Below are 14144 nucleotides of genomic sequence, written 5' to 3' on the forward strand. Positions count from 1 at the left end.
TCCTTATCTCACTCATGAAACCTTTGTTATTTTTGTCTCCTCTGCCCAGCTGTAGCAGGGGAGGGTGAGTGAGCGACTCCTGTGGGTGCCTGGCATTTGGCCAGTGTCAAACCACAACAACATTGTAGATGGACACTCCCTTTTTACAGGAAATCACAAGGAAAAGGTGAAGGGGTGTGGCTACAAATTGCTCCTGAGGAGATTATGATTTGACACAAGAGGAAAAATTTTCACAATGAGAATATAATCTCCCCAGGGAACTAAGTGGTGGATTCCCCAAGCTTGGACACTTTTAAGATTTGTAAGAGAGTGCTGGGCTGTGTGGTCAAGACAATGATTTTGCCAAGAAAGTTGGAACCAGGTGATCCTTGGTATTCTCTCCAACCTGATATTCCATGATTCTATGAAAATGAGGCTTTGTCCTTAGTTTTTTGTAGCTGTGGCCCTGTTTTTCAAAAGGGAAGCTGGTTACCTTGTTGCTGTTGAGAGGGCTGAGCCTTATGTCCCTCTCATCCACTCTCATTTCACACATTTGACTGACTCTAATTTCCTATTCTGTTTTTTCATTCTTACCTTGTGATGTAGCTCCACCCATACAGTGATGCCCTTTTGTTCAAAATGACAAGTGTTACTTTGCAACAGATGTTGTAAAAGCCCATCTGAGCCTGAAGGCAGCCAAATAAATCTGAATGATTAAGAATTATACAAAGCACATCCAAGAGAAAGTTTTCCTGTTCTCAGACTTCCACTTCCCCCAGCACTCTTCCCCTCCCATGCAGACACATGCACTCTTTTTATCTCTCCTGTGGGATGAAATTCTCCTGGGATGTGGCAATTTGGCTTTATATTATTCCTGAGGTTGCCTGGCAAGGATGCTGAGATAAATTATTCCAGTGTATGGTATAAGCCCCAAGTCAGGATACACACATGAGAGACAGAAGATCAAAGTTCACATCTCTGAAAATATATCAGGATGTGAGACATAATCTTTGAAAGCTGAGGCAGGTCTTTATGGAAGCAGTGACCTAACTCCACAAAACAGAACATGACTGAATCCCCATCAGCTGGTCTCCTTTCCTCTGCCTGGAGTAAAGCATGGAAAATCTAAGAAAGTGTAAAGTGCCAGAATTTTCATGGTGTTTTCTGTGGGTTATTTTAGGTCATAGAATAATAATAATAATCATAGAATGGGTTTTGATAGGACCTTCAAAGCTCATGTGGCTCCGACCCCTCTGCCATGGGACATCTTCTGCTAGACAAAGATTTTTAAAGGTCTGTCCAACCTGGCCTTGAACATTTCCAGGAATGGGGTGATTCCACACCTTCTCTGTGGATCCCGTTCCAGTGCTTCACCACCCTCATCATAAAGTGTCTTCCTTATGTCCAGTCTAAACCTGTGCCCTTCCCTAACCACAGGGCTTTCCCAGTGTTCACCCTACACTTACCTGAGGCAGTTATTACCTGCTGTAGTTACCTTCACCTTCCCCTCCCTTTTCTCCCGTGTACCTGTGCATTTGCAGGGTCCAGGCTTGTCCTCCTGATTTCCAGTGGCCGGGCAGCAGAGGGAAGCTGAGCTCCTGTGGCTGGGCAGAGGCAGGGAGCAAGGCATGGAGAGGAGGGGTCACTGCAAAGAGCACCCGAGCACAGGCTCCGGTCTCTCTTGCTCGCTGTGACAGCCAAGTGCCTCACTGAAAACCAGTGAGCTGGGACTTAAGTGGCCTCTGATCTTTCTCACTCTTTTTCCCCACAATTCCTCTCTTTTGGTGTTCACGTTTTCCAAGGAAGAGGCATTTTCACGGACAGCTCTGGAACAGTATCTTTCTGAGGAGGGTAAGAAGTTTTTAACTCCTCACTTTGATAGTTTTTAGAAGGTGGCATTTTAAAGCAGGGGGGAGGCTGGTTGGTATAATGCATTGTTTTGGGACCCCAAATGTCCTTTGGCATGACTGGTACTTAAGCTAAAATAAAGTAGGTGAAAGCAAACAATCATAGAAAACCAAATCGCTCCGTGTTTTCAAAATTCAGTAACTTGGTTTTATAGCATTGTTTGAATTGTTTCAGTAGGTTTGCATGTCCTGTCACTTACAGTGCAAGTACACTAAGCTATCTTGTGAAATTTCTGCTGATGAAAAAGCATTTCTCAGGAAAAAACTTTGGATAGTGAGCATTTTTGAACAGAGAGCTTAAAATGTTGTATTTAAATGAGCTCTGCAATGATGCAATGAGACAATAAACATTAAGTGCTACATGTATTAAAAATTTTAAGTTACAAGCCTCTAAAAATACTTAGAACAACAGATAAAGCTGCCAAAAGAATATGCCCTCTCCAACTTTAAAATTGTGACTATTAATATGCAAAGCTGTAACTATGTGTGTAACATACAAAGTTATCCAAAAGTTTTGTTTCGCTTCTTTTTCATGCCAACAAACATATGCGACACTTGCAACACCATAGTGTTTGTGCAACAAAAGTTGTGTTAAACAGCCAAGTATACTAAAACACCAGCCATACCTTCAACTGAACCTGTCTTAAAATGGCAAGCTGCTGGGAGGTTGCTATTCTGGGAGGTGACTCTGATAGGTCTCAACAGATGCAGGCCTGGAATGCAGCCAGGGCGGGGGAGCCGGGCAGCAGCAGCTGACCCCTGCGCTGGCACGGGGGCATGTCAGGGATCGCAGCTCGCGTCAGCGCAGGCTGACACCGACACTCCGGGCACACATGGCCCTCTCCCTCGCCTGCTCTGCACATGGCCCCCACCCAGCAGCACCAAAAAACTGCTGGCGCTCACAGGCGGCGACCATTCCTTTCTATAATTAAATTACCGTTTTGTTTCATGCTCTGTGCTTAAGGAAGAAGTGGTGTGCTGAGATTCCAGATTGAAATATTACTGAAGTTTTTTTTGATTTAATTATCTGCAATAAACCAGTCATTTGATTTATAATTGATTAACATCATTTTTTCATGTTCAAGTTTTTATGACTGCAAGGATCACAAGGAAAATTAGCATGTGTTAATTGTTCTAAAATCAACACTGGAGATAAATGCTGCATTTGAATCTATTTGTATGCTGATCTCCACAGTTCTGTTTGAACTATGTAATTGAAGATCGGTGCTTTCCTTCAAGTATATTTGTACATACATATATTTTTTCAAAGTAACTCCTTTGTTACTAGGGGCTGTCTCACATTGCATCTGACAAAAAAGTGGCTCTTTGTTTCATTGAGAGCTCGCCTAGAGCAGATATATATAATTTAAATATGTGTTCTAACATAACAGTGGGACTGATTCTTACCTTCTCACGTGCAGAACTTGTTGAAAATAACACATCCTGATAGAGTTTGTGTGACATTCTTTCAAATAGAAGTTAGACGTCTTCTCCCTAAATCTCAACAAAATCCTAGAAGTGTGATTATAGATTTCAAATTACTGATACTGAAAAGCGATCCAACTATGCTATGAGCAGAAAATATTTGCACATCTGACACAGGAAATAGAACACTATCAGTCTATAAAACCAAAAGTTACAAAAACCTGGAAGTAGTTTCGAGCAGGACCTAAATCTGAAATCAATATGACATCATATTACAATCCTCTTTCTCTTTATGTCTCATCTGGCTTTTGTTTCTTAAATAATTTTTCCCAGTCTTTATATTTCCTGCTCAAATTCTGAACTCACCTGTAAGTCTGTAGCTCTCGAGTAAGGATGAATAAAGTTGGGGGCCCATATTTTTCCTGTGCTTCAGGCTAATGAATTCAGGTCTAGAACCTGTCTAATTTAAATAAATATATAAATTTGTTATATAAAGTTAAATTCTAAATAAATATATACCTTTATTATATAAAATTAAATTCTCTAAATGGGTTTGCCAGAATGTAAAATTTGGCAAACCCATTTGGAGAATGGATTTGCCATTCTCTAATGACAAACTCTAGCAAACCCATTTAGAGAATTTAACTCTCTGAATGTGGTGATAATAGGTGAATGTTAATTTATGATCATGTTATTTAAAACAAACAGGAATTACTGAATTACTTGTAGGTATATTCTTCACAGTTGGAGTATTGATTGTTACTAATAAGCAGCCATGCTGCAACCTAGAACTTAGGAAGACAGATTATCCTGTGTGTTTGGTTTTGTGGCATTATACGTGTTGAAAAAGGTTAGATTTGTTGCATAATCACTTAGCTATTAAATTTCACAACTGTGGTGTTTAATTTTATTTTTAGCAAGTGCTTGGCTGTAATATTTCATTGCAGTCATGGCCCCCAAGAAGAAGAATGTGAAAAAGAACAAAGCAGATATCAACGAAACAACTATCATTGTGGAAGATAGCCCCCTCAGTAAACTAAATGGCTTGAATGGACTCTTGGAAGGAGGAAATGGTTTCAGCTGCATCTCATCTGAGGTTTCTGACCCATCATACTGCCCAAACCTCTTGGAAGGTCTAAGCAAAATGAGACAAGAAAATTTCCTTTGTGACTTGACTATCAGTACCAAAACCAAATCTTTCAATGTTCATAAGGTAGTGATGGCTTCAAGCAGTGAATACTTTCACAACATCTTAAAGAAAGATCCGTCCACTCAAAGAGTGGACCTCAATGATGTGTCCCCAGTGGGTCTAGCTACTGTTATCACCTATGCTTACACTGGAAAACTTACTCTCTCGCTTTACACAATAGGTAGTATTATTTCCACAGCCATTTATCTACAGATTCACACCCTTACAAAGATGTGCTGTGATTTTCTAGTCCAAGAAATCAGTGTTGAGAACTGCATGTACATTGCAAATATTGCAGAAACATACGGACTAAAAGCAACCAAGGAAGCAGCGCACAAATTTATTAGAGACAACTTCATTGAATTTTCAGAAACTGATCAGTTCCTAAAACTTACTTTTGATCAGATTAATGAACTTCTTGCAGATGATGACTTACAGTTGCCTTCTGAAATTGTTGCATTCCAGATTGCAATAAAATGGCTGGAATTTGACCAAAAAAGAGTAAAGTTTGCTGCCAACCTCTTAAGTAATATCCGTTTTGGTACCATCTCGGCCCAAGACCTTGTCAATTATGTTCAAACTGTGCCAAGAATGATGCAAGATGCAGACTGCCACAAGCTCCTGGTGGATGCCATGAACTATCACTTGCTTCCCTATCACCAGAATACACTTCAGTCCAGAAGAACAAGGATCCGTGGAGGTTTCAGAGTCTTAGTCACTGTTGGGGGACGCCCTGCTTTAACAGAAAAGTCTCTTAGCAGAGACATCTTGTACAGAGATCCTGAAAACGGATGGAAGAAGCTAAGTGAAATGCCTGCTAAAAGTTTTAATCAGTGTGTCACAGTGATGGATGGATTTCTCTATGTGGCTGGTGGGGAAGACCAGAATGATGCCAGGAACCAAGCCAAGCATGCAGTCAGCAATTTCTGCAGGTAACTGCTATTTCTTTAAAAGGGATGTAGGTATCTGTTCCAGAGAAGGCAGGTAGATAAACTAAGCTGGCTTGTGTCATGCAACATGAACCACTTGGATAAAGAAAAAGGGGACAATGTAGGGGAGGTATAGATGCTATTCTATATTAAACTTTGAATGAACAGAAATATACAACTGAAGTTATGCAAAAAATTTCACCATGGTTACACATGCACCCTGAGAAGTGAGGAAAAACTGAAGAAAACTTATTCCAAGTGAAGGAAATAGATAGGAACATAAGTAGGAAGTCATGGGATGATCTAAGAAGACTTCTCAAATTTTCAAAACCTTTTGATGCCTCACAGAAAATTTGGAAAAACATCTTTTAGATATAGCCTTCACTTTCTGTTCATTCACCATATTTTCAACAGCTTTTGTATTGAATTTCATGTCCTCTTTTTTTAGTTATTATCATCAGGAGTTTAAAAACAATGGTACCATTGCTTGAAGGCTGTCTTTTACAGTGTACCCCAAATAAAACCTTGCTTCTAAAATTTTGCAGTTCCTATCTATAGTCATCCGAGACTGCACTGGTGATAGCAAGGTCAGAAGAGTGCATGCACTAATATGCAATGTCACATGTTTTTAAATAGTTCAGCCTAAAGGCTGGCAGTGCACAGCAGCTTGAAGCAAAGGCTGGAGGTGGGAAAATTTTTATCTGCCTTTTATCTACTAACAGACTATGGACATGCAATGGCATTACACAGCCACAGTCCTACCAGTGCTTCCTTTTCTGCTCCCAGAAGGAACAGTCTGCTTCTCCTGAGGACACCAGGAGTTAATGAATGAGGAGCATTCTCTAAATCAATTTTATTGCGTAATCTACTTTTTCAGAAAAATATCTGCTCTCTTGACCTTCTGCCCTTAAGCTATGCCTCACGTTGTCACAAGGAGTTGTGTCCTCAGTGCTGACCTTGGTTGCAGGGAGTAGGTGGGGGAATCCTCGTTGTGCCTTTGACCTTGAGCATGTCAAGTCACATCAGTATGTCTGTGGACTTGCAGATGACAATGCTGAATGCTGAATGATAATTAGTATTTACTTTCCCATAGTCTTTTTCTCATGTGGTTCTCTGATCCCCTTAGCATGCAGCAGAAGTGTGTGGGTCTGCTAATGTACTTCACGTAGCATCTTCAGGAGCCATAATTTGCCATTTCTTATTTCAAAGTAGGTCATTTAAATGCCAAGGACAAAGAATGTTATTTCAGATAGCAAAGGTGTTAGGAAGCACAGACGCTCTTTCCACATAAAACTTACTCCATGGGAGTGGCAGGGTAAGCATACTCACCATTTAGAAAGCATAAAGAGGGTGCAAGTATAAATCACAACCAAAAGTTTTTAAAAACTCCCTGAGTAAATTTAGATATCTTTGCTGTGGGTGTAAATTGCAAAAGAACTTCTAAAATTTCTGTTGCATCTTGAAATTTTCTCTTCCCAGTATTCTAATGAAATTATTGTAAAAAATCAAATTACGGAAGAATCAGATTTACTTCTTTAAAATAATACCAGGTTTGAATGATACAAAAATATTTTTTCTCCAATCAAAAGCTAAATTTATTTTGAAATTTAATCAGGAATACCAGTTTCATTATGCTGACTTTTAATAGGCAAAACAACTAACTAAAATTCTATCAACTTTGCTCTTGCAGCAGTGGCATAGGAGTCCTGTATAATTTAGCAGAGCAGTAAGTAAGACTTATCTTCTTTCTTGAATCCTTTCAGATATGACCCTCGTTTCAATAGCTGGATTCACTTGGCGAACATGAATCAGCGGCGCACGCACTTCAGCCTGAACGTGTTCAATGGGCTCCTCTTCGCGGTGGGAGGCCGCAACTCCGAGGGCTGCCTCTCCTCTGTCGAGTGCTACGTGCCTGCCACTAACCAGTGGCAGATGAAGGCCCCGCTGGAGGTGCCGCGGTGCTGCCACGCCAGCGCCGTGGTGGATGGCCAGATCCTGGTCACGGGAGGTTACATCAATAACGCTTACTCTCGCTCCGTGTGCATGTACGACCCCAGCAAAGATAGCTGGCAGGACAAGGCCAGCCTCAGCACCCCGAGGGGCTGGCACTGCGCAGTGTCCCTTCTGGAGAGGGTCTATGTCATGGGTGGGTCTCAGCTGGGGGGGCGAGCGGAGAGGGTCGATGTTCTCCCTGTGGAGCGTTACAGCCCGTACACGGGCCAGTGGAATTACGTGGCGCCGCTTCAAACCGGAGTTAGCACGGCTGGCGCCTCCACCCTCAACGGGAAAATTTACTTAGTGGGTGGCTGGAATGAAATAGAGAAAAAGTACAAGAAATGCATTCAGTGCTATAACCCAGATCTCAATGAATGGACAGAGGAAGATGAGCTGCCTGAAGCCACTGTGGGCGTATCTTGTTGTACTATATCCATGCCCAACACCAAGACGAGGGAGTCCAGGGCCAGCTCAGTCTCTTCTGTCCCAGTCAGTATCTAAAGACAGGTCTAACCAGCAATAAGTAAAAATGTTTACCAGCACGGCAATATAATTAACCCTTTAAGTAGAATTTTTGTGCTTATATAGAAAAAAAAATCATTGGCTTTGCAAATGTGCTTTGTAACAGTGCAAACTGGCCGGTTTTCATGAACTTTAGTACAGGTGGCATGAAACAGCACATTAGGGATAAGATCGATTTTCTTAGCAGGAAAAGAGAGTTAACCCATAACCATGAATTTCATTCTCTTCATGACTTTGCCACTGACTTACTATACTCTTTGTGGCAAATAATTCAATTTCTTTATTCCTTGGTTTCCTTACCTGTAAAATTGAGATAAACTTGCTTGAGAAGTTTGTTATGAGGCTTTTTATACAAATTTTTAGACACTTTCAGAACCCAAAATGAAAGTCAAATATGACTAGTAGTAAATCTCAATATAGATCAGAAGTGTGCCATGTCATCATAACATTGACCAGTTTTGTTCTTTTCTAAGTATTTTCTATTTTCACAAACAGAAGGGGGAAAAAAAAGGCAAACCAAAAATACCACACATAGCACGTGCATACTTTCCTTTTGGTGCAGTGGTATTCACAAAAACTTCTCAAAGCATTTTCTCCTTCAGAAGGTAGAAAGAGTTCCTCATCTTCTGCCATGAAACCCTTTAATTCCTGTATCAAATGCTGTGACATGGCTTTCAAGATCTGAATCCACAAAATAGTGTAGCTCCCATAAGCACTATGGGCCAGCCCCAAGAGGCTCCTTTGGGTGCCAGATGGCTCTCCTGACCTGTGTACACCAGGCAACATCACCTCATCCTCCTCCTCATGCCAGGGAGACACCCCTCTCATTCCAGGTGGAAAAACCTCGAAGCTGAGTTCATGCCAGGAGACACCTAGGGCTAATGGCATGTGAACATGGGGAAGATGCACAGAGCAAACTTCCTTACATTACCCCAGCAAATAACCAGTTGGAATGAGGAACAAAGATGGAATAAAGACTTCAGGATCTGCCCTTCAGAATTTGTGTGGAAAACAGGAAATCATGGGAAAACTCCCTTAGAGAGTTTTAGAAATAAAGAGATACCTTAACACCTTTCTTGCCAGGTGTAGGCACAACAACACCCAAAGTAACCTTCTCCTGGGTTACATAATGCATCTCCTTCTGAAGTCTTCATTAGAGCCCTTTCTTTAGAGATTTCATTCATATTATTCCAAAGGCTAGACTAATGCTCTGTGTGTTGAAGTTTTCCCAGGAGTCTTCAATCAACTTAGTTTGCCTCCAAGAACTTTTCTTCCTGATTTCAGCATGAGGTGAGGGAATTAAGCATGAAACCTAATCCTGTTCCCATAGCCAAAGGGAAATGCAGCCCATCATGTCCTGTGAAGATTTGATACTGAAGGACTGCTGTCAGCACAAAATGTCTACATCAGCATGAAATGTCTACATCCTTCTTTTGGGGAGGAAAGACAGAATACAAGGAATTAAAATGATTTATTATAACCAGAAGGGCACTCACCTTAACCTATTCATGGAGGCTTCACATTCACTTTCCTCAAATTATCATTGACAGCTCCAGGCTTCAGTGCCAATGAGAAGCCATGCTCTTAGCAACGCTTATAAGGCAGACAAATTTTTATCTCATTTGCAAAAAGGGAACACTATAAAATTGTCTGTCAGTGCAGATGTTGTCGAGACAAGCATTTTCAGGACTCAAGCTCTTTGTAGCTTTGTTAAAGCTGCATATTGAGGATCAGCATGAGCGTGACATGGTATTAGAGATGAAGTAATTCACTCTGTTGGTTGGGATTAAACTCCATGGTACTCAGTCCTGTTTTCCAGTTCTAACTTAGAGTTCATCTTTGCATCCCAAATACACAATTTTAAGTTTCAAATTGTATTTTTGAGTGCTGCATATTATTAGAATATACTGTCACCAATGACTTGTGGTCAGAGTAGCACTGTCTTATAATTTTGATTCATTTAATTGGCATATAGTTGTTGCAGAAAGAGCTGTTTGTCGGGGATGAGCCATTTGTCGGGTGCGGGGGAAAACTCGGACACTCAATATGAGTGTTCAGCAAGTTCTGTTTATTGAAGAGAGCATCAGACACTTATACAGCAAGTAATAAGTTATGAATATTCTGTAAGCCAAGCAATCTATTGGTTAAACTATACCATCAACTCTTCCTCATTCTTTTGGGCCTACATTCCCTATTTCCCACGTCTCTCTGTCTACTTGTTATCATACCCAGCTAGGCCCAAGGACATGCTATCTTGCAGGTGCAGGACTTGGAATTAGCCACGGCCTTGTACTTTTCCAATCTCTGGCTAGCTAAAATCCCAACATATAGTTGTTCTCTACTCTGTGTAATTCAAATAATAACAAATGTGGAACAGTGTAACAGAGTAGTCTTACTTTAAGTATGAAAATTCTGTTCTTGCTCCTTCAGTCACCAAAAGCTTTTACTGAAGGAGAGAAAAAAATTCTCTTTTCCCAAGTCATGACCACATGTTCCATATGAATGCATTTAGGAAGTTCTTTAGAAATAACCATCTGTTCCAATATTCTTTTGTAATTTTTTTAATCCATCCAGTCCAATGAAGACACCTGTACAAATTCAATTATAACTGTATTCATGGTGTAGTTACATAGTATTTATAACATATCCATGAGGCTGTATTTATGAATTGAAAAAACAACTATTATGGCCTCGAACAGATATTGGATGGAATTGCCATATGCAAGTGTCTCTTTTTCCCTTTAGGAATTCAGTTCCAAAATGCCATGAATATTCAGACATTGCTGCATGCTTTCCTGTATATGATCTAGCACTTCATGTACATCAACAACCATCTTGCTTTTGAGCAGTAAATTATTTATGAATGATGGGCTAAGTGCAATGAAACCTCTCTCTTACTACTTAAAGGGTTAAAAACTTTGGGGGCCAAATCCTTTTCATCTTACTCACAAAAAAGGTTCCACTGACTTCAGTGGGACTGCTGAATAAGATGTACAGGATTTTGAACTCTTGGCCAAATTCTGGCAGAACAGGAGATGAAAGTGTCATACCCAGAAGGAAGACTGCTGCTCTGCCTCCAGTGCCCTTGGCCATGACAAATCCGTGAAGACATGTCCTAGGACAGGAGTCAAATACCACTGGCCACGTGTTCCTTCTGTAGCACAAGTTAGGTACATATTTCCGGCCAAAAATCTTAGGTAGATTAACAAATTGTATTGTTACCAATAGAACACTACAGTTTGGCTTTACATTATTTTCTCTAAACATCTGTTTAGGCTTCAACTGCACATTGAGCCAGGATTTGGCCCTTAATATGTGACACTGTTAGCTGGACTTAATATTATGTTGAATCATGCTACATACTGAGCTATTTGTGACATTTTATGTGTGACCTTCTTTTGTTAGAACTGTGAAAATTACTTTTATGTTCTGTTTTATGGGATGGTGTTCTTTAATTGTCTGGTACCATATATTCAATCTCTACATGTTTAATAATGACATCTCAGTTGAACTTGAAATACTGTGTGTACCAAAAAGAAGTTTTAAAGTGCAAGGAAGTACTGTATGTGGTAATATTAAGTAGAGCAGAGGACTTCCAACTGTATGAAATGCAGACTGTTAAAGCACTAGGGATCTTCTTTAATGCTATATTAGTAATAGGAAAAGAAAACCCAAACAAAACAAATTAATGTAAGCTGTTATCCTCAAAATTCTATATAAAACGCCCATGCATTTTGTACTTCAAATAGCTGTGCTTCAAATTCAGATCTGAGAAAGAGCCTTTCTTCAGTGTGTGAGAGAAGCAGTTTGCAAGGGTTTGTTTTCTTGTTTATTCCTGACTGTTAGTTGTATGGGAGAGTGTGTTAGAGATTGTGAGGGAGGAACTTACTGTTGGAAAGTTGTGCTGAAAGGAAGATGTTGTATTTAGTTCTTAACCAAGACGAGATCATGATCATTTATTCTCTTGAAGTTAAACTGCAAGATCATCTGTGGATCAGTCAAGAGTCCAGTAAACTTGAATCTTTCAAAGAGGGAAGCAGGCAAAATTAGCATCAACCAAGCTCAGTGAGGTCTCAAAAAGGGCTTTGTGTTGAGATTTTTAAATGGCAGTTCTTGCAGGAAAAAAGGATGCAAGGAATGAAATGACTGAGTAAGAACATTTATATTATCCTGAAACCTAGATTAGTTTACCTCACAGTTCTAACTCTTACCAAATCATACTGGGTTTGGGAGCAGGTTTTCCTTAGCAGCTGGCTTGGTAATTCTAGTTGCAAACCCAGCAGTCACACAAATAGTTGTATGAGCATGCATACCTTCTTGCATTCAGAGGGACTTCTGCTGCAGAAGTTACTCTCTAGGATTTATATTTGGAAAAATAAAATATAAGAACTAAATCCATGAGCAGGCAAACATCAATGTCTAATTAAAGCCAATATGAGGGTGTTAGACTGATCCTCAACATCACCATTCACTTACCATACCAGCCCATGGCATTTTCTGAGACTCAATTACTATATAAGGATAATATTTCCTGGGAATGGCTGTTCAATGAAATCCTATGTGTACTCCAAAGGTTTATTTTGTGCCACACACAGGATGGGAAGTGCTGTAGTCCATGGAAAAGCCAAAATGGACCCACTTAGAGCCATAAGCAAAATAAGATTTTGTTCCGAGTCCTCAAGGATGTTTGAGAAAAATGTGCTGGAAAGAAGCACCTACTTGAACATATTCCTTTCCATAAGCAGCTTTGCTTATGTTCCAGTACTGAGATTTTCATCATCTTTCTGATAGAAAGCAAATATCAATTTTCAATTGTCCGTAACTTCAGTTCTCAGTTGAACTGAATTTTCAGTCTGTTTTAACTGTTTAGCCAAGCTGGGAGATCTTTTTCAAAGTCTGAATTCACCTGCTCAGAGAATACAATTGGAACCAGTAGTCCTACTATAGATTCTTGACCTTTTTACAATGAATCCTCTCTTTTGTCAAAGATTTGCTTTGTATAAGTACTCATTGTAATGAGTATAAGCACATTGTAATGCACAGATTTATACTTTGGCTTCTCCTTGAAAGAGGAAGATCTCTTGTCTCTTTTAATTTCTCTTTTCTTATCCATAACTGAATGACTATCAGAGCACCAAAGAAGATGCACAGATGTGAACAGTACATAAAAACTCAACTGTGAATCTATAAAAATCTCATTGCTGGTGGCAACAATAAAGACAAGGAAACATTCTGAAATGCCTGCTGGATAAAAAGGGTGAAACATCACAGAATCACAGAATATTCTGAGTTGGAATGGACCATAAGGATCACAGAGTCCAACTTTTAAGTGAATGGCCTGTATGGGGATCACACCCACAACCTTGTCAAGAAATGAGTTGCTGGTGCTCATTTGCAAGTGTGACCCTGCACAGAGCTCTGTTCCCAGAAGTTCCCTAAAGAATAAAGGAAAATATATGCAATTCTATACAGCTGGTGTGAGAGATTTGGTTAATACCAGATAAGTTTTGCCATGCCAAAGACATACTTGTCTCAATGAAAATTTTCAGTCACAATATAGGCAATTAATAAAGTTATAAGGAATAGGCAATTTCTATTGGTAAGAATGGGAACACACACATTTAGATACACTGTGAATGGAAGATGTTGTTACTCTAATTGCAGTCTTATCAGTTTCTTTATTGACAAGAAAAGTTAAAAATATAACTTATTTGTATAAAGCATTTTCCTGGCTTATAACTGTTAGATTGCTTATACAGAAGGGTTTTCTAAGTGTACACTTTAAAGATGGACTGTGATAACACAAGGGAACATAATACAACAGAAAAAAAATCTGTAAGTGTAATGTGAGAATGTTACAACTTAAAAACTAAAATTTGTGGTGCAGCAAGTTGTCATTAAGAGGAAAACAGCATGTTGGTATTTTTCATTGTGTGCTTTAAATAAAACTGTTGACACATGGCACAAACAAATTATTGTAAAATCAGTTGGAAACTGCGAGACTGCCTTTCTGACAAACGCCTGGTTGCAGTTGAAATATGCTTTGTTTTCTGAGCCCTGGGCTGATCCTTGCTTTCATATCAGCCAACTGGAATGTTTGTTACACCCAGGCTATCAAACCACCTTCACAATAAGGGGCACAATGTGACACTGGAGCCACTTTTATTTTTTCCATTTTATAACAAAGACAACAACTTG

At 39.7% G+C, this 14144-nt stretch overlaps 1 protein-coding gene across 1 annotated transcript; it reads left to right on the forward strand.

The window, feature by feature from the left end:
* Positions 1–1597: 1597 nt before the first annotated feature.
* Positions 1598–13918, forward strand: KLHL31 (kelch like family member 31). Its single transcript, XM_063150682.1, has 3 exons — positions 1598–1830; positions 4229–5432; positions 7193–13918. Exons 2-3 carry the CDS (start codon positions 4261–4263, stop codon positions 7923–7925), a joined length of 1905 nt encoding a protein of 634 aa, XP_063006752.1. The 5' UTR covers positions 1598–1830; positions 4229–4260; the 3' UTR covers positions 7926–13918.
* The last annotated feature ends 226 nt before the right edge of the window (positions 13919–14144 follow it).

The sequence above is a fragment of the Melospiza melodia genome, chromosome 3 (assembly GCF_035770615.1).
Source record: "Melospiza melodia melodia isolate bMelMel2 chromosome 3, bMelMel2.pri, whole genome shotgun sequence".
NCBI classification, from domain to species: Eukaryota; Metazoa; Chordata; class Aves; order Passeriformes; family Passerellidae; genus Melospiza; species Melospiza melodia.